Raw genomic sequence first — 18872 nt, forward strand, 5'->3', positions numbered from 1 at the left:
TTTATATAAAATTTCAAGACACTTAAAATACCCAAACATATATTTCTACTTCATTTGTGTATAGTATGTATTTATGCAGTGAAAGGTTTAAAAGTCCCATGACAAGTGATTGTTATATGTAATAACAGATGGATGTGCACTTACGGGGGATACAAGGTGGCAGAAGTAATAAATGGTGACACATTATTGCAGTGTATTAACATTGGTTTTGTGTGGTCCGGCTTATCATGTCATTTTTAACTATCTCTAGGCCCACTTCAATATTCATTGGACTACTCAGACAGTTTAACTGCGAAGTTTGTCTGTGAGAGTCCCCCAGGAATAGAATACAAGAAATTACTTTTTTCTTTTTATCTTTGCTCATGTGGGACAAAAGTCCTGAGACCTCTTAGGAATCTTAGGAGCCTGAGAATTACTTGGTTTACTAAGTTCTGCTCCTTTCTTGGCTTTTCCTAAGCCATAAACTTTTGAGCAGGTTGCTTTCAGTCTTAGATTCCTTTTGTGTTGTTCAAAGATGGGCTGCATGCACGAGGGCAAAGACCTTTGCTTTATATTTCAGCCATCCTTATTTTCCATTCACACTGCTACGTTCCCTTCCACTATCTCAGTATGCCTGTGTGACCTACAAAAACGTCACGTTGTTAGCAAGCGGCACCCCAAAGGCGCTTGCTGTCCCTGCTGCAATCTGTGCTCCGGGGCTGTGCCCGGTAGAGAGGCAGTGGGAGGTTAGCTCTCTTCTCCCCTCCCCTCCCTCAGCTTCGCCACCGTGGCACCTGGAGAAGAGCAGGGAATACGATTGGGACAGTGTAAGTGTTGTGATCGGAGTAGAAACTCTGAAAGCATGTGTGCCCCTCACCGAATGACTGGTGCTGCTCTTCCTTTATCCGCAGAAAGTGCACCTGCACATTGCTAATTATTTGCCCATTATTTTTATTGCAGGAAAGAATACATAACAAGAACACCCAAGTTTTGTAATTAAGTATAAAGTTGAATAGCATTAACTATTATTATCTCCAAAATGTATTTCTTCTCCCAGGTCTCTCTTCCTTCCAGGCCTGTTTTCATGTTTTAAATACCTCAGATAAATGGGTTTATACAGTATTTGTCCTGTCCTGTCATCATAGTATTCAAAAGCTCATCAGATTTATGTGAAGTTTTAGCAGTCTTCACTCATGTTGTCACCAGTGTTTGATCATGCTATGACAGGGAAGTGCCTCACGGTCTCTCACTGCCGTCTAAGGGTGTAAACAGGAACCTATGCTGTCAAACAAACAAACTCGTTAACACTGTTTTACTGCTAAGTTCAGTTTGGGAACCTGTTTATCTCAGTTGAGTTCCTTTTGAATTCAGCATCCTAAGGTCGCAGTAGAAGGCAGTAGGGCAGGGTTAGTGAGAACACTTTCTGCTGGCCTTCCAAGGATATGACATCTAACAATAGTGACTAATGTCACTTTTTAATGAGGCAAAAGAAAAGACAGCAGAAAAATGGTGTAGATTTGGTTTTACACCTTTTTGTGTTTTCTTCACAAAATGCTTTTCATGTCCATAATCAAAAAGACTGAGATAAAAACATTCTATTTAGCCAGATTGTTCACACCTTTAATCCAGCAACTGGAGGCAGAGACAGATGGATTTCTGTGAGTTTGGGGCCATCATGGTCTACACAGTGAGACAGAGTTTTAAAAACACAAGCGAGCAAACAAAGCCGAAACAGGCCATTTATGTAAAAGTAGAAATTGACTTTCTCTGTAGCTCTGAAGAGTGGAGTGGAGGGACAGTGTCAGCCTGCCAGGGTTAGCTGGAGTAAAGGTTCATGGCAATGTCAACTGCGTGCCTCCCTCTCCTTGGAGGTGAGCCCTGCCAAGTTTCAGAGGCACAGATGAGCAGGTGACTGACTAGGTATTAGGCAGTGTTGTTAATGTATGTAACCACATCCTCATGTCAATTGAAAAACAGCTGGGATATGGCCTTCAGGAGTCACTGTTTCTCCTCTGTCTGCCAATAAAATAATTGTGTGAGATGCAAGGTATGTTATGTAGATTTGTGAGCCAGTTAAACATTAAAATATCTGTCAGAAAACGGGAGAGAACTAAAATGCAACTCTGGTTTTGGCTTGAGAATTTTATTGTTCTGTCAGAAGTCCTGTTCCATTGGCTCTTATAATAGAGGGCAAGTTTTGTGTGAAAATCAGTAACCAAAGAGATAAAGAGAAGCAAAGAAGCCAGTTCATTCCAGTCCAGAGGGGGAGGCTCTCCTATAAGGAACAAATGAGGTAAAATTGTTTTAGGGCCTGAATAGACAACCACACTCCGGGTTCTGTTTTTTGAGACAGGGTCTCTCTCGTGTGGCTGGCCTGGAACTCATGGAGATCTCTTGCTTCTGCCTCCTGAGTGCAGTGCTTGCTGTGTGATACTACTCTTGGCTGTAACTCAAAGATCCAGAGTACAAATAAAATTGCTTAATTTACTTGCTTCCTTTCTAATTCTTAATTTTATTTTATGCATTTTAAAGCATTTTGAGGGGCAGAGTGATGCTTCAGTAGTTTAAAAACACTGGTTACAGCCTACAATCTGCAACCCCAGAGAAGCTAGAACCCTCTTCAATAAATAGATGGAAGCAGATGCAGGAATCCACAACTAACCAATGGGCCAAGCTCCTGGAGTACATTTGAAGTGAGGGTGGAGCAATAATATGAACAAAGGAGTGAAGACCATGATGGGGAAACCCCCAGAATCAGCTGACCGAGGTAGTGAGAGATCACTGACTCAGGTCTGACAAGTGGTGACCAGCATAAGACCGAATTAGACTCCCTTAATATAGGTGACAATGGTGTGATTGGGACAATATATAAGGCCACTGGCAGTGGGTCCAGGATCTAACACTAATGCACAGACTGACTTAGTGGAGCCCATTCTATATGGACAGATACCATGCCCAGCCTAGACACGGCTGTGGGAGGTAGAGAGGAGCCTTGGTCCTGCCTCAATGAGATGATGGGACAGACTTGGTAGACTTCCTAGAGGAGGCCGTACCCTCTCCTTGGAGCAGATGGGAGGAGGGGGGAGTAGTAAGAGGAAAGGAGGGAGGGGGAACTGGGATTGGAATGTGAAAAAAAATAAAAAGCCACTGGCTGCTCTTCCAGAGGACCTGGGTTCTATTCCCAGCACCCACATGGTGTCTCACAACACAAATCATGTGACTCTAGTTACAGGTTCTGATGTCTGTGGACAACTAACATCCAAGTGGTTCACAGACATATGCAGGCAAAACACTCAAACACATAAAATAAGAATCTGAAAAAAAAAATCTGAGTTGGGAGTGTTGGTGTATGCCTGTAGTCCTCTTCACCAGAGCAAATGGATCTCTTGAACTCACAAACTCAAGCAGTTTGGGCAATACAATGAAACCCCATCTCATAAAAATAGAAAAAGCAAACAGAATATCACTCTGAAGAGAGAACCACAGCCTTTTTCAACCTGCTATAGGAGTTTGTGGACAGATTGCTGATGGCTGGGGTGTGCCATTTGAGGTAATCCTTATACTACCTTTTCTGCAAGTGCTTTGGCCAGATGGGGTTTGTTTATTATTTATTTTTGATTGAAGGGGTTTTTGTTGATGTTACTAGCCATACCTAGAGTATTTCCTATGGTGATTCTGGCAGGTTGGAGTGTGTATGTATGTATGTGTGTTCATTTAACTTGTTCAGACTATGAAGTGAGTCCTCATTTTAGTGGTCGCAGATTGGTTCTTCGATGCTTTTTTTTCAAGCTCATGAGGCTGGCTGGCTCTAGTCTAGTATTAATATTGCTGGAAGCAGCTAAGTGTGAATGGGTGTTTCTGGCAAGGGGCAGATTTTCATTGTAATTGACACTTTCTTTTATACACTAAACCATGGATGCCAAGTGCTTTCCTTACTAGTAGTTGTAAATGCTAAATCTATACATGGCTTCACCACCTCCTGTCAAGATAAATGCAAGCTTCATTTCCCCTCAGAGGAGTTCAAAGGAATAATTTACCCTTGGTTTGTTTGGGAAGATGTTTGCAGCCAGCCTTGTGTGGACCCAGCTGCAAAAATTTCCAGTGCCTAAAACAAGCTCAGCGGTCGCCTTTGTTCTTGTGAAACATGTAGCAGTTGGAATGAGAATTCAGATTGGTTGCTTGTTCAGATTCTATGATACAGAAGTGGCGGCGGTGCAGTCTTAAGTGGGGGTATGTTGATGTCCTCACGTTCAGCCAGACACTCTTGCATTGTAGCTAGGCAGTTAGTTATAGAGAAAGGAAACTCGGAACCCAGGGTAGGGGAGAGGGATGATAAAGACGGTCATTTCTGAATGAGTGCCTTAGAAATGAGCAGGCTCACATGCTTTCTCCAGTGATCCAGGTTTCTGAGCTGAGGCATATTGATCTGCTAGTAAAACCCCAGGGGCAGGTTTAATTTTTAATAGTTTATCGCTCAGTGTAAGGAAGGTTTGCTGATAACACTTTGAAATAGTTTATTCTAATAGCCAAGTGTTGTATCTATCAGTTATGCCTTCATGGGCTTTCTGTGGCTAACCATAGCAGCTTCCATGTGCTTTCCCTTCAGTTAGGTTTGTGCTCTTGAGAATGGCCCTGTGAAGTAGGTAAGGAAGTTACCTTCATTATATAGGCGAGGGGATTTTGCAGCAGAAAAAATTTCTACTGTGCTAAGCAGAACCAGTACTGGAACCTGGGTCTTAGGATCCTTGACCACACATTCTTTAAGCTGTACTAGCCACACTACTTGAAAACAGTTGTAGGCATGCCTTCTGTGTCTCCAACAGAATGGCTTATTTGTCGTGTGTTGGTTCTTGTTGACTAAATTTCTATATACAGCCTCTCAGATGCTAAGCCTGCTTGTAGAATGTACACCTGAGGAACTGCGCATTAAAACAGCCCACAGTCCTTGAGGTTTTCTTTGATGATAATGTCAGTAACTGCATCAAACACAAATTTGACATTTTGTGTGTCTGTAGCACAGGTCATGTGACTGTAGATTTCTTTGACATCTTTTCTCATGTTGAGGTCAAGGAACTGGCTCTTGATATAATTCCCAGCATCCTCATAGGAGTTGTTTCCTGGTTAAAAGAAATAAGTAAAATGGAATAAATTAACCTAAGTGCTCAATTTTCAGGTGACGAATTTGCTTCTTGGAGTATTGTAGTAGACAGATGTAGTCAGGGACTGTTAGGGGAGTGAGGCTCTGTCTTTTGTGGAGGTGACTGGGGAGTGAGGCTCTGTCCTGCCTGCAGGTGACTGGGGACTCTGTCCTGCCTACAGGTGACTGGGGAGTGAGACTCTGTCCTGCCTGCAGGTGACTGGGGACTCTGTCCTGCCTGTAGGTGACTAGGGAGTGAGACTCTGTCCTGCCTGCAGGTGACTGGGGAGTGAGCCTCTGTCCTGCCTGCAGGTGACTGGGGAGTGAGCCTTTGTCCTGCCTGCAGGTGACTGGGGACTCTGTCCTGCCTGCAGGTGACTGGGGAGTGAGGCTCTGTCCTGCCCGCAGGTCCTCCTCACGTGAGGGAAACAACGGAATGGAGGAAAGGTCTCTGTCTCCTCTTGCTGGGTGAGCCCCTTTATGTGCCTTTGGCCTGTGGGGTGAGGCGATCCCATCACCACATCACTCTTGTCTGCAGCAGTCTGCACCTACCATCATATTCCGGAAAACAGATACTGAGGTGGACTTTCTTAATTTTCTCCTCAAAGAGGTCCTTCTTGTTGAGGAAGAGAACGATGGACGTGGCCGCAAAGAACTTGTGGTTACAGATGCTGTTGAACAGGTGCAGAGATTCATGCATGCGATTCTGGTGAAGAAACATCGTGGGGATCAGCTTGTGGGATGAGTGTCTGCTTATTCCTGTTCTAACCGAACAGACCCGTGTTCCAAATATAAAGGCAAAGCAAGGGAACAGATCATCTGTTTTTAGTGTGATGGGGTACAACTAAACATTCAAATTTCCTTTCTGTCGTTTTAATAGCTCTGGTTTGAGGGAGTTTATTAGCTTCCCAGAGTTTCGGTTTCCTCATAGAGTTATGCTAAAGAAGACATGTGTCTGTGGAGATCTTTAGCTGCCAGAGCCCAAGTAAAATCCATAGTGCCGCTGTTAGGCTGAAACCAGGTCCAAATTAGCACTGTTTCTCGCTTTTGTTAAGCTTGTGTCAGGGGTCCCAGATTTTAGCTGGGGCATGACTGTGACATGGATTCTTTGGCCCCAGTGCCACAGGTAAAGTTTGGGTGGATTTCCAGAGCCATACATCAGCACTTCTTCCTTCTTCCTCATAGCTACTTTGAAAGACAAGGAGAGCCGGACTGGGGTGGTGCACGCCTTTAATCCCAGCACTCGGCAGGCAGAGGCAGGCAGATCTCTGTGAGTTTGAGGCCAGCCTGGTCTACAGAGTGAGTTCCAGGGCAACCTCCAAAGCAATACAGAGAAACCCTGTCTCTAAAACAAAACAAAACAAAAAAGAGAGAGAAGGAGAGGTGTGTCTGCAGAGTCCAGCATTAGCCAGTACCCACATTAGAGCATTTAGGGAACAGGCCATTAGGGATCTGAAGTGTGCCATCAGCTGACTTGGATTCATTCTTGTCATCTAAGCAGGGAAAACTGATATGCAGCCTTTCCTCGCTGTCAATGCTCCTGCTGTTGATACTTAAATACCTGGTAAACTCAGGGTAAAATGGAAGTGATCTTGGGATGTAAATGATGCTGTAAGAAGACCTTTTTGGCTAAAAGGTACAGAGTGTTCCACTGTGAACCCTTCCAGTTAAAGAGAAGGGAAGAGAACCAAAGCTGGAGTGACAGTGGGATAGACCAAAGCTGGAGTGACAGTGGGATAGACCAAAGCTGCAGTGTCAGCAGGATAGACCAAAGCTGCAGTGACAGTGGAATAGACCAAAGCTGGAGTGACTGACAGTGGGATAGACCAAAGCTGCAGTGACTGACAGTGGGATAGACCAAATCTGCAGTGACTTACAGTGGAATAGACCAAAGCTGGAGTGACTGACAGTGGGATAGACCAAAGCTGCAGTGACAGTGGAATAGACCAAAACTGGAGTGTCAGTGGGATAGACCAAAGCTGCAGTGACAGTGGAATAGACCAAAACTGGAGTGTCAGTGGGATAGACCAAAGCTGAAGTGTCAGCAGGATAGACCAAAGCTGCAGTGACTGACAGTGGGATAGACCAAAGCTGCAGTGACAGTGGGATAGACCAAAGCTGCAGTGACTGACAGTGGGATAGACCAAAGCTGCAGTGACTGACAGTGGGATAGACCAAAGCTGCAGTGACAGTGGGATAGACCAAAGCTGGAGTGATAGTGGGATAGACCAAAGCTGCAGTGACTGACAGTGGGATAGACCAAAGCTGGAGTGAGTGGGATAAACCAAAACTGGAGTGACTGACAGTGGGATAGACCAAAGCTGGAGAGACAGCGAGGTAAAAGCTGTATTTTCTGTTGAGTAGCTGTCAACACGGACACTGGTGTTTTCACATCTTTGACTCTCTCAAAGCTCAGAGGAGGAAACTGGCGCATCGTAGACATCTCAAGTGCTTGCACTGTCTTCATCTCCCTGCCTCCAGGTGGCATCACTTCCTCTTGGGCTTTGGGATGGCTGTCAGATGCTTGGATTCCTAATCTCAGACCCATTACTCACGCTCAGTATTTAGAGCTTTGAAGTGCTAACCTAGAACCCGTAGCAGAAAAGGAATTTTCTGGAGTAATTAATAAACCGAGGTAGATAATCCCAGCACTCGGGAGGCAGAGGCAGGCGGATCTCTGTGAGTTCGAGACCAGCCTGGTCTACAAGAGCGAGTTCCAGGACAGCCTCCAAAGCCACAGAGAAACCCTGTCTCGAAAAACCAAATAAATAAATAAATAAACCGAGGCAGAGCTTGCTCTGCTAGGAGATGCCCAGGCTGTCAGTGTTAGCCAGCTGGGCAGGGAAATGACAAGGTTTGGAGAAGGCCATGAGACCAGTGCCACGGAAACTGGTGTCAACCCCACTCACCACTTCCTCATCTTCCACCAGCACCATGTCGTAGGCACTGAGAGCGGCACAGAAAATAATGCAGGTGACGCCCTCAAAGCAGTGGATCCATTTCTTTCTCTCCGATCTCTGCCCTCCCACATCAAACATCCTAAGGGAAGAAACAGCTGTTCTCATGGGTGTGGCCAACGTGTGACTCATTTGTCTTTGGTATTCACCCTGAGAGGCGGCTGCTTGGTGGGATCAGTTAGCAAAATCAGAAATAGGAGAAGCAGGAGGACAGTAATTTGGATTGGGCTTCAGCAAAGGCCAAGAAACAAGCTGTGAGACCCGAGATGCCCCAGGGAACTGAAAGCTAACCTGAAATTCAAATCTTTAACAGAAAACTTGGTTTCGATGATGCCTGTGGTTTTGACTCTGGATCGAAGCACGTCTTGCTCATTAGGGAGATAGTCAGGGTCTGTAATCCGGTCCAGCTGGTTCAGGTAGCTAGCAAAAAGAGAGTGGCACTGGTGATGTTACAGTCTTCAAAGTCAAGACTAAAGGAGGCCAAGGTTCTCCCCCAGCATACAATTAATACAGTGATAGACGTAGAACTGGAGTCCTCAGCACAGAATCCAGGATTGTACAAACGCTCGTGTTCTTAGGAAAGAAAGGGGCAGAGGGCCACACCCACATGAGGAAGTGTTCTGTCCTCCTGACTAAGCCTTTCTAGACTCTAGAATAAGACTTGTTTAAATGTGTGTCCAAAGTTCCATCAAGACAGGAAATAGATTGAAAGAGACCCTGAAGATGCAAGACAAGGCAATGTGTGAACCTTCTCTCCTGACTCAAATGGGAATGTGAACACACTTTGATATTTCTTCTTTGCATTTTAAATACATAATGAAATTGTTAGGACGATGTGATAGCTGCAGAGTATTTAAAAATAATCCAGTGGGAGGGGGCTTAAGTGAACTAAGAGAGGCCATGAATCAGCTGCAAACTAGCCTGTTCACTGTGTATTCCACTTTTGTGTGTTTAGAAGTTTTCTCAAGATCATGAGGAGTTCACAAAGGGTAGAAAGAGGGCAGATGTGAAATAAGATGACTTAATATGGAGAGGGAAGGAAAACTGGCATTTCTGGTGTACACCATATATTCTCATATGTAAATTCTCACCAAGTCTGAGACTTGGAGACTCAGGTCCCCATTTTACAGATAAAGGAGAACTTCAGAGGGATTACTTGGAGACTGAGGCAGGAGGACTGAGTTTCAGGCCAGCTTTGGCTACAAAGTAAGACCCTGTCTCAACCCAAAATAAGAAAACCTGGTGGCATACTATAGAAACTCAGCTTTGTAGTTGTGTGGTTGTGGACCCAAGTGCAGCCTCTGCTGTTTATGTACACAGTCTTTGCCAAGTTAACTAACTTCGCCTGACTGCAGGTTTTCTACTAGAAAATGGAGTTAATGTACTTTGAAGGCTAGTGTACAAACAAGGCCCCTGAGATAGAGTGTATGTTATGTACCTAGCAGGGACAGAATCTCACTTAGGAAGAGAAGATTCCAGAAACCAAATGATACATTTATTGCAAGATGAGGTGGCAGGGTAAATACGAGTTTGTTTGGTCTTAAAACTCATGCCTACTTCTGATACTGTACTGTTGAGGGTTGATAACTGTGTCTCTTATCATTTTGGAACCAGCTTTGCAAAGTTGATGGTCTCAGTGTCTGACCATCTTTCTTTGGTTTGCCTCTTGAGATAGGACCAAGGACTGCTAAGCAGAGTCCCTGTTTTGAATTTTGTATCTTCAGCTTCATAGGCTGCAGGGAGGCAGTGTAAAGGAATGCAAACCAGGGTAATGTCTCTATAGCCGTTATTCAGTTTGTGGGTCTGCAGCTCCCACAGCCTGGAACTTAAGGCTGGGTGAGGTTTCTCCTGGGTATCATAACCCCCTCCTCCCCAGAGTCTTACTAAGATGCCGAGTCATTGAGCTGGAACTCTGCAGCTCTGTCAAAGCAGGCTTGAACGCCACTGTCCTTCCACAACTTCCTGATGACCTCCACCAGCTCAGGAGGCATGGTCCCCTCCTCCATGGAGTCAGCCAGGTTGTTGAGCTGTCGACCTGCATCCTGTGTAATCCAGAAATGTGATTGAGAATGAGCTAGGAGGACTTTAGTGACTTACCAGGAGGTTTCTGGGAACTTGCTGAATGGAAAGCGTGTTGCATTGCTACCAAAGTCTAAGGTCTGAGTGAAGACACAGTTTAAGGAAGCATGCTAATTTACTCTGAGCATGTTCTCCAGATGTAGCCAGTCCTGGGATGCCTAGAGGATAGTTCCAGGTGATCCTTCAGGTTTTAGACTTCAGATTAGGCTGAAAGTGGATGGCTAGAAAGTATAGGTCCTTTGCTGCAGGGACTGAAAATTTAAAATCAGCCCTGCAGTACATAACCTAGTGTATTTCAGTGTATAAAAGGTTAGTGTATTAGCTTATAAAAGTCCCATGGCTAGTGCAAGAAGCTCAAAGAGAGAATTTAAGTGATAAAATAAGATTAAAAGGCAAAAAGATGCTGTGAGTCGAATTTGTAAGCATTTGTTATAAAGGTAGAGGTTCCTTACTCTCCTAGAACTAAGATGATTTGAAGCTTGGCAGATGCAGTTTGAGTTACACAGAACTTTTTCTTACCCGACTTACCTGTGGTTTGTTGGTCTCTTGTCTATTTCTTCTGTTTCCACCCTGAACCAGATAACATTAATCACGTACCGCACAACTTGGTTCACCATAGTCAATGCCTAGTGTGGACATGGCTCTGATGATAGCCAGGATGGACTGCAACACGTTCCCGTAGATGACAGATTTGAACTCTAGGCATTCTTCTGGCGAGTATCCATCCTGGTGAATGATCCTTCAAGGAACAGACACTTAACTTTTAGCAGTACCTGAGAACCAGACCTAAGGGATTTGGACTCTGGGGGGATATAAGGGTCATAGGAAACCCCCTGTATGTCTACTGCTGTCTCCAAGTGCAGGGTGAGGGGAGGGATGTGGAAAATCAGGTCCTTTGGAGCTAAGGACCCTTCTGCTCAACATCAGCATGGGCTCCACTGATGCCTGCACCTCAGTCCCTCGGGGGTTCTGTTGCCACTCACTTCATCTGTTTGACGATAGTGCTCTTTCCTGACTCTCCAGCACCTAGAAGGGAAATGTCCATGCCTTCAGTTCCCACCAGTTCTCCTCAATGGTCCAGAAGATGGTATGTGAACTGTGCTCTCTGGGAGACTTACTGAGAGATACCATGAGCTCAGGCCATTCAACCTGGATTTAGAGTAGCTTTTCCCCATTAGCACTACTTGCATTGAGGACTGGATTTTCTTTTTTTTTTTTTTTTTTTTATGGCCGCCCTATACATTGTAAGCTGTTTAGAACCATTCCTGGTCTCTACCCACTAGAGGCCACTAGCATCCCACTCTTAGTTGTGACAACCAAGTATCTCCAGATGGCTTGTGGCCTCTGGGACTCAAGAAATCTTCCCATTGGAAACCACTGAAGATTCATAGAAATTCCTCTAAGATATTCACACTGCCTATTTTTGACATAGGCAATAGTCTTGTTAGGATTGGAAAGAACTGGGCTCTTCACTGAGATACTGTTTTCCCTACCATGATGGTGTCTGTTATTGGCTAAAACATTCTAATGTCCTTATTTAGGCGGTCCTCTTGCCCATCAAGAACTCACATTCCTTCCAGGCCTCTACTGACCTGATCCCTAAGTCTCCTCCCACCTTGCCTGTGTTTGTTTCCTCTAAGCTGCTTATCCTGAACCTAGACAATCTGCTTAGGCTTAAAAGATCTGCCAGTCCCTGTTCCCGTGTGTGACTCCTGAATTCCTCAGCCTGGGGCCATCAGCACCTGTTCCTGTGTGTGACTCCTGAATTCCTCAGAGCCTGGGGCCATCAGCACCTGTTCCTGTGTGTGACTCCTGAATTCCTCAGAGCCTGGGTCCATCAGCACCTGTTCCTGTGTGTGACTCCTGAATTCCTCAGCCTGGGTCCATCAGCACCTGTTCCTGTGTGTGACTCCTGAATTCCTCAGCCTGGGTCCATCAGCACCTGTTCCTGTGTGTGACTCCTGAATTCCTCAGCCTGGGGCCATCAGCACCTGTTCCTGTGTGTGACTCCTGAATTCCTCAGCCTGGGGCCATCAGCACCTGTTCCTGTGTGTGACTCCTGAATTCCTCAGAGCCTGGGGCCATCAGCACCTGTTCCTGTGTGTGACTCCTGAATTCCTCAGAGCCTGGGGCCATCAGCACCTGTTCCTGTGTGTGACTCCTGAATTCCTCAGAGCCTGGGGCCATCAGCACCTGTTCCTGTGTGTGACTCCTGAATTCCTCAGAGCCTGGGGCCATCAGCACCTGTTCCTGTGTGTGACTCCTGAATTCCTCAGAGCCTGGGGCCATCAGCACCTGTTCCTGTGTGTGACTCCTGAATTCCTCAGCCTGGGGCCATCAGCACCTGTTCCTGTGTGTGACTCCTGAATTCCTCAGAGCCTGGGGCCATCAGCACCTGTTCCTGTGTGTGACTCCTGAATTCCTCAGAGCCTGGGGCCATCAGCACCTGTTCCTGTGTGTGACTCCTGAATTCCTCAGAGCCTGGGGCCAGCTTACAAATAGGCCCCTTTAGTGTGTTTTTGGTCTTTATTGCTCCGGTCTCCAGGTTCTTTATGGAAACCTGTCCCAGGCAGCCAGCTTTCTGCTACATAGATCCAGCAACCCCACTTCAGGAGTCCCATTGGTGTTTTTGTTTCTAGGGTTTTTCTTATTTTCTATTTGAAACCATGATCTGCTCCTATGACTGACCCACAGAGGTGCTTTTACCATCTCTACATCAACCAGTGATCTGCTTAGAATGGACGAGCCTTTGATGTCAGCAGCTTAGAGCAATTACTTACTAGAAAGCCAGGAGGGCATTCTGTGGTTAAAGATGCCATCTTCCCTGTGGCCCTCCCCTCCCTACCAGGTTCTCCAGCATTTATTTTGAAAGCAGGGAGAAGGATCCAGTCTACTTGTCAGAAACCAGTAGGCTTATCCTTGGGACTATGTGTTGGGATCATGCGACTTTATGGATCCATGACTGAGACAGTTCTGTTCACTCATTGTATGCCATAGTTCTCTGACTGCAGGTTTGGTGTGTGCCTGCATGGCCAGGGTTCTTGGTAGCTGTTGAACCAAAAAAGGAGTGTTGTTGCAGTTGGGTAGCCCAGCTTTGCCCTTGCACTATTCATAGTTGAAGGAAAAATAAAACAATTCCAGTGACCCTGACATTCTGGGTGCCCTTGTGGTGACTTGTGCAGGCTCCATATTAACTTAGCTCTAAGCTCCGCTTGGTTTCTTAGCTAGCTTGAGACTGGACCAGGATGAGAAGAGCACGCCTGGCCCTCCCCTTCTTGTGGGGTTGGCCAGACCCCCTCAGCCCACCCGAAGAACAAAGAAGAACCACAGCTCATCTCTCATGTCACTCACCAAGCAACAGCAGTTTGACAGTCTTGGCTTCCTTATCAGCATCCTCCTGCAGTTTCTTCTCCAGCTCCTTGGACCTCTTGGCAAGTTCCTTGTCCTCAGCGCTGATTCCACTCCCCATCTCTGTTGTCTCTTCAGAGGAGAACCTCTTTCTCTAGCTCTTAAAATTTCCAGTAAGGTTCCTGTCTGGGAGAAACAGGAAGGGATAGAGTAGCATTGTGTTGCTCCCACGAAAGTTGGATGAGAATGCGGATTGCTGGTTCTTGCACTCTGCCTACCGTGGTTTCAGACTCGACTTCAGCTGGAGAACTACTTCTTAATCTAGGGATTGCCCCCTTTATATCTAGCAGTATGACAGGGCAAGCCAATTAAAAGCTCTGCCAGTCAAAGGGCGAAGACTCTGAAGGTCTACAGTGAGGGAAATGATCTGGGTTTTGACACAGCAGGGTAGAATGCAGGTACTGGAGCTCTGGGAGGAAATGGCCACCTTCCTTTCTGAAGAGCTCATCACCTAAAAGCTTCTGTTCCTGTGGATTCACTTGCATTGGAGAGCTGAAGGTTACTGGTACTCCCCAAGTTGAATCTTCAGATTATATAAGGTCTTGGTTTTAGGCAAAGACGTGTGTGCTGCTGCTCCAGGGGCTATTATTTTTCCTTTGTGCTGGTTTATATATATGTGTGTGTATATATATATATATATATATATATATATATATATATATATATAGAGAGAGAGAGAGAGAGAGAGAGAGAGAGAATTTTTCCTTTTCTTTGTTTTTTTTTTTGTTTTTGTTTTTTTTTGGTTTTGAGACAAGGTTTCTCTGAGTATCCTTGGCTGTCCTGGAACTCACTAAGTAGACCAGCCTGATCTCCAACTCAGAGAGATCCTCCTGCCTCTGCGTCCTACGTGCTGGGACTAAAGGTGTGTACCACCACCGCCTGACTCTTCTTCTTTTTTTGAGACAGGATCTTACTATGTATCCCTGGTTTGCTTTGAGCAGGCTAACCTCGAGCTCAGAGACCCATCTGCCTCTGCTACCTGAGTGAGTGCTGATACTAAAGGCACGTGCGACCACATCAGGCTCAAGTACTTACCATTCATATTGTTCTTTGTATTTCTAATTTATTTACCTCTGTACGTTTCTTCCATTCACAGACCAACTGTGATTTACCTTGAATTTGTGGTTTACTAGTGGGTCCTAATGAAATATTTGGTAAGTGAAGACAAAAAGGAAAGGGAGTATGTGGTAGGGAGATTTTGTTTGCTTCCCCTTCCCCCACACGGGCTCCACTTGGTTAAGGGAACTTTGTTGGTATTTTGTGGGGGCAGTATGTCAGTGTCACCTTACACAACAGACTTCTCCCTTGGGCAGTTGGACTCTGCCTACGGAGAGGCTGGGATAGCTCTGCCCCCTCGCCCTTATCTTGTCTGTCCTGTGGGAGTAAGGGTGCAACCTAACCGTTGCCTCACAGACACTGAACACGCCTTATTGGCCAGAGTTCTCAGGGCCAGTAGCTTCATTTAATTGATTCTTCCCAGTGCAGCCCCTCACCTAGAGATGCTTTAGAACAGTGGTTCTCAACCTTCCGAATGCTTCGACCCTCTTAATACAGTTCCTCATGTTGTGGTGACCCCCAACCATAAAATTATTTTCGGTGCTACTTCATAACTGTAGTTTTGCTACTGTTATTGTAATGTAAATATCTGATATGTAGGATGGCTGATATGCGACCCCTGTGAAAAAGCCATTCAACCCCTCAGATGAGTCGTGACCCACGGGTTGAGAACCACTTCTTTAGACCTTTGCTACCCATGTGTAATGCAAGGGACAGCCACATCAGATCCCTAGAAGTTTGTTAGGAAGGCAGTCTCAAACCTCAGCTCAGAAAGTCCAAGAAATAATCTGCATTTTAACAATACTTCGGGTGACCTACAGGGTTTCAAGGTTGGGAAGAACTGCCCGAAGGAACTGTTTCTCCCCCAGATTGCCTGCTCCTTATGTCTGTTTCCTGAAATATGACTGTGAAATAGTTTAGAATGTGTTTTAGAATCTATGAATTTCAGTTACTATTAATTTTGGAGCCTGAAATGAAGCTAATGTATGTGGTTATCATCTGGCAAGTTTGAAAACTCAACCCTGCAAAAGTACAATTTGGGATGTATACACAGGCATTTACTGGAAAGATGTTTGTTGCTTTTTTAGCTATGTCTCATGTAGCCTAGGGTAGACTTGGACCTGTGTACTGAAGGACTACCCTGAATTTCTAACCCCCGCGTCCTGGTACCACAATTATATGCCCTCAAGCCCAGTTTATTTGGTGCTGGAGATCAAACCCAGGCCCATGTGTATGCCAGGAAAATTCTCCACCAACTAAGCCACATCCCCAGTCCCAAATGTTTTACTTGTCTGTTTTTAAAGATTGATTAAATTGCTTTGAAGTACAGTCCAGGCATGAGATTTAAATTTTCCCCCAGGTGATTCCTAGGTAGAGCCAAGGTGGAAAAAAGAAAAAACCCTTAAGATAAACAGACTAAATTTGCACCCTTAGTTGGGTGAGGAAAGAGGAGAAGTTGGTGCCCCCGCCCCCAACCGGACACTGGGAGCTGCGGTTTCTCCTCCTCCTTTGCCCACCTTCCAGACTGAGGAGAAACAGCTGCTGAGGTGCCTGGCGAAGATTGGCAACTGCTGAGTGACTTAAGGGCAAACAGGAGTCTCTGAAATTGTGACTGTTTTTGGAATCCTAGCCAGGAGGCTCCAGTAATTATACCACCAGCGCTGCCCTGCCCTGGTAACTCACATCATGACCAGACCTGTGCTCAAGACCGAACTGTTCACAGGAAGGGACAGCAGAGGGTTGTGCCCGACCGTTTCTGTGCCTTTGCTGAAGGTGGCTTTGCAGCTTATTTCAGGTCCCATGGTTTAGTAAATAGAGAAGCCAATAGTCTTCCTTTTCCTAACCCATCCCACTGGGTGAGAAAAAGAACCAAACCATTGAGCAAATGGGGAAACCGCAGACAGGAGGCCTGTGCTTGAGAGGAACCCCCAGCTGGACTCACACACGGGGAGACACTTGCACCCTTTCTTGTCCCAGCGGCTGTTGCTACAGACTCGGGTGCTGCCTCTGCTTGATCTGTAGCCATAGGAGGAAACGCTCCACTCTCACACTTGAGCTGAGAGACTCTCAGACCCCCTGCCTTCCCTGGTTGTCACATTTGATTATTACATTCAGGGACAGTGTCTTGGTGAAGAAGGCACAGGAAGTACAGTGCCTGTTTTAGAGGTGAGTGAAGAATAGAGTAGTGACAGCCCCCCCCCCGTCTGCATGAGGGTGTGTGGATGGAACCCAGGTGTTTGGTTCACAGCCCTAGATGGCCATATCATTTTGGGTGAAAGCGATCCCGGTTCCTGAAGAGTTTGGGCATGTTTGCTAAGTGAAGGAGATCTCAGGATCTGCCACACATTTAGTAAGAAGCTGTGCCCCAGATGGAGTGTGGGACACTGACACAGGAAGAATTGCCTTTGGGAACTTGCAGTCCACATGAGGAGTAACAATTAAAGGGCAGGTGCTAATGATGGGGGATTCAGAGCTGTTGAAAACCTTGCTTCCACCCTCTGGAAGGAGAGGCCATTATACACACATCTATTGTGACTTTTAAAAACGGTGTGTGTGTGTGTGTGTGTGTGTGTGAGAGAGAGAGAGAGAGAGAGAGAGAGAGAGAGAGAGAGAGAGAGAGAGAGAGAGAGAGAGAGAGAGAGAGCGCCAGCAGCTCATGCCCTTAACAGAGCATGCAGTAAGTTGAGAACCCAGAGTTCTTGGCTAGCCTGTGCTACAGAAGGACCACATTTTAATAACACTAATGTTGAAAGCAAGGGGTGATTGTGAAATGGACTGTTTCCACAGGGGGCCAGGTGGGCAGAAATGGAGGATGTGAGTCTAGGGAGAGGAAAGGATGAAAGAGAAAAGATGGGAGGTAAATGTGGACTTAGGGAGACTGCAAAGCTTGATGTGACAGGACACGAAAGGACGGGAGGGCTGGGAGATGAGGACAGGAAAGGGAAATTGAGACTAGCTGGTGAAGGGCTTTGAACGACAGGCGGGCACCTGACCTGCAGACCATCACAGAGACGACTGCATGGTGCTGTTAATGCAGTGTTGGGTGACTGACGTGAGGGAGTAAGAAGAGTTGATGCTGGGTCAAGCTTGATTCTAGAAAGGTCTGGGAATAGGATGGGGGCTTAGGGAATTGCCCTGGGCCAGTATCCCTGGGACGATTCAGCTGTTTTCTCCCAAGTCCAACATCTGCTAGTAGAGGTATGTTCCTAGTCAGACTGACATCACCAGGGAGCCGAAGGTTAGAAAAGCAGGAATGTCCAGCTGAGAAGCCATGATGTAAATTGGTTAGGAGGAGGAAGCTATGTTTAGAGGCTGGGACGTCCCAGAGACTGAAGCAGCGTTAAGGCTTCAATACTAGAAAGTCCAAGGCCACACATGACCTATTCCTTCATTCACCAGTCTCTACTCTGCATAGACATGAAGCCCCACTGAAATTTTGCCTGTGTTGAGTAGGTGAGACACTGATGTTTAGCTGGAAGCAGGGTGGACTTCCCAACAATCACTAGAGACCACGTAACCTGGAAGTAAGTGGGTGGGGGAGAGTTCTATAGTGAAGGGTGTGTTGTTGCTGGTAGGACTTCAAGATGGAGGCATTCATGAACTGGTTTGCCTGGGTTGGGTGGAGAACAGGATTGCCACCTATTGGCTGGGGAGATAGTTAGGTCTGGATATAGTCCTCACACAGTGAAGGCTGTGACCCTTAAAATTATGTCAAAATTTGCATCTTACCAGAATATAAATGAGCATCTATATGGTCACATGGTACTTGACTAATTTTGGGATTTATTTTGTTCACTATTGGAAGCCATCATTCTCACAGTGTCTAAGGGCCATATTCAGAATACCTCACTTTCTAAGTCTGGGGAATATTGCAGGTGATTCGAGAGTCCTGCAGGATTTTTGTTGGTTTTCATTCTCTTGATTATACTGTAACTTTCTGTGTTTCTTTTCCGTGTATATATCACATGTATCACAATTAGGACCACTTTATTTGTGTAGTTCTCTGCACACATCCTTTCACCTAACTTTATGCTATAAACACTTTCACATGATTAAAGAAATCCTCCAAGAATAGTATTAATGGCTGTATTTCATTGCATTCGTTGGAACATTCCTCTGTTTAGCTGGGAGGTGGTGGCTTGAGGCAGCTTGCACAGAATTTCAAAACAGCCAGGGCTACACAGAGAAATCCTGTCTTGGAAAACCAAAAACTGACCAAACAAACAAAATCATTCCCCTGTTGTTGGGCCTTTATG

The 18872-nt window shown here is 45.8% G+C and overlaps 1 protein-coding gene across 1 annotated transcript; it reads right to left on the reverse strand.

The window, feature by feature from the left end:
• Window positions 1-4089: 4089 nt before the first annotated feature.
• Gnat2 (G protein subunit alpha transducin 2) lies at window positions 4090-13679 on the reverse strand. The gene is made up of 8 exons (XM_005076630.4): window positions 13504-13679; window positions 11136-11178; window positions 10750-10891; window positions 9958-10115; window positions 8365-8493; window positions 8026-8155; window positions 5669-5822; window positions 4090-5096 (listed from the first exon to the last, which is right to left on the reverse strand). Exons 1-8 carry the CDS (start codon window positions 13619-13621, stop codon window positions 4906-4908), a joined length of 1065 nt encoding a protein of 354 aa, XP_005076687.1. The 5' UTR covers window positions 13622-13679; the 3' UTR covers window positions 4090-4905.
• Between the last annotated feature and the right edge of the window lie 5193 nt (window positions 13680-18872).

The sequence above is a fragment of the Mesocricetus auratus genome, unplaced genomic scaffold (assembly GCF_017639785.1).
Source record: "Mesocricetus auratus isolate SY011 unplaced genomic scaffold, BCM_Maur_2.0 Super-Scaffold_100009, whole genome shotgun sequence".
NCBI lineage: Eukaryota > Metazoa > Chordata > Mammalia > Rodentia > Cricetidae > Mesocricetus > Mesocricetus auratus.

Coding starts and splice junctions, on each gene's coding strand:
- Gnat2 (XM_005076630.4), bottom strand. CDS start 13,621: ATGGGGAGTGGAATCAGCGCTGAGGACAAGGAACTTGCCAAGAGGTCC. Junction 10,116..10,749: donor ATGGTGAACCAAGTTGTGCG/GTACGTGATTAA, acceptor TGGATTACACAG/GATGCAGGTCGACAGCTCAA. Junction 8,494..9,957: donor CTCAATGACTCGGCATCTTA/GTAAGACTCTGG, acceptor TCTTTTTGCTAG/CTACCTGAACCAGCTGGACC.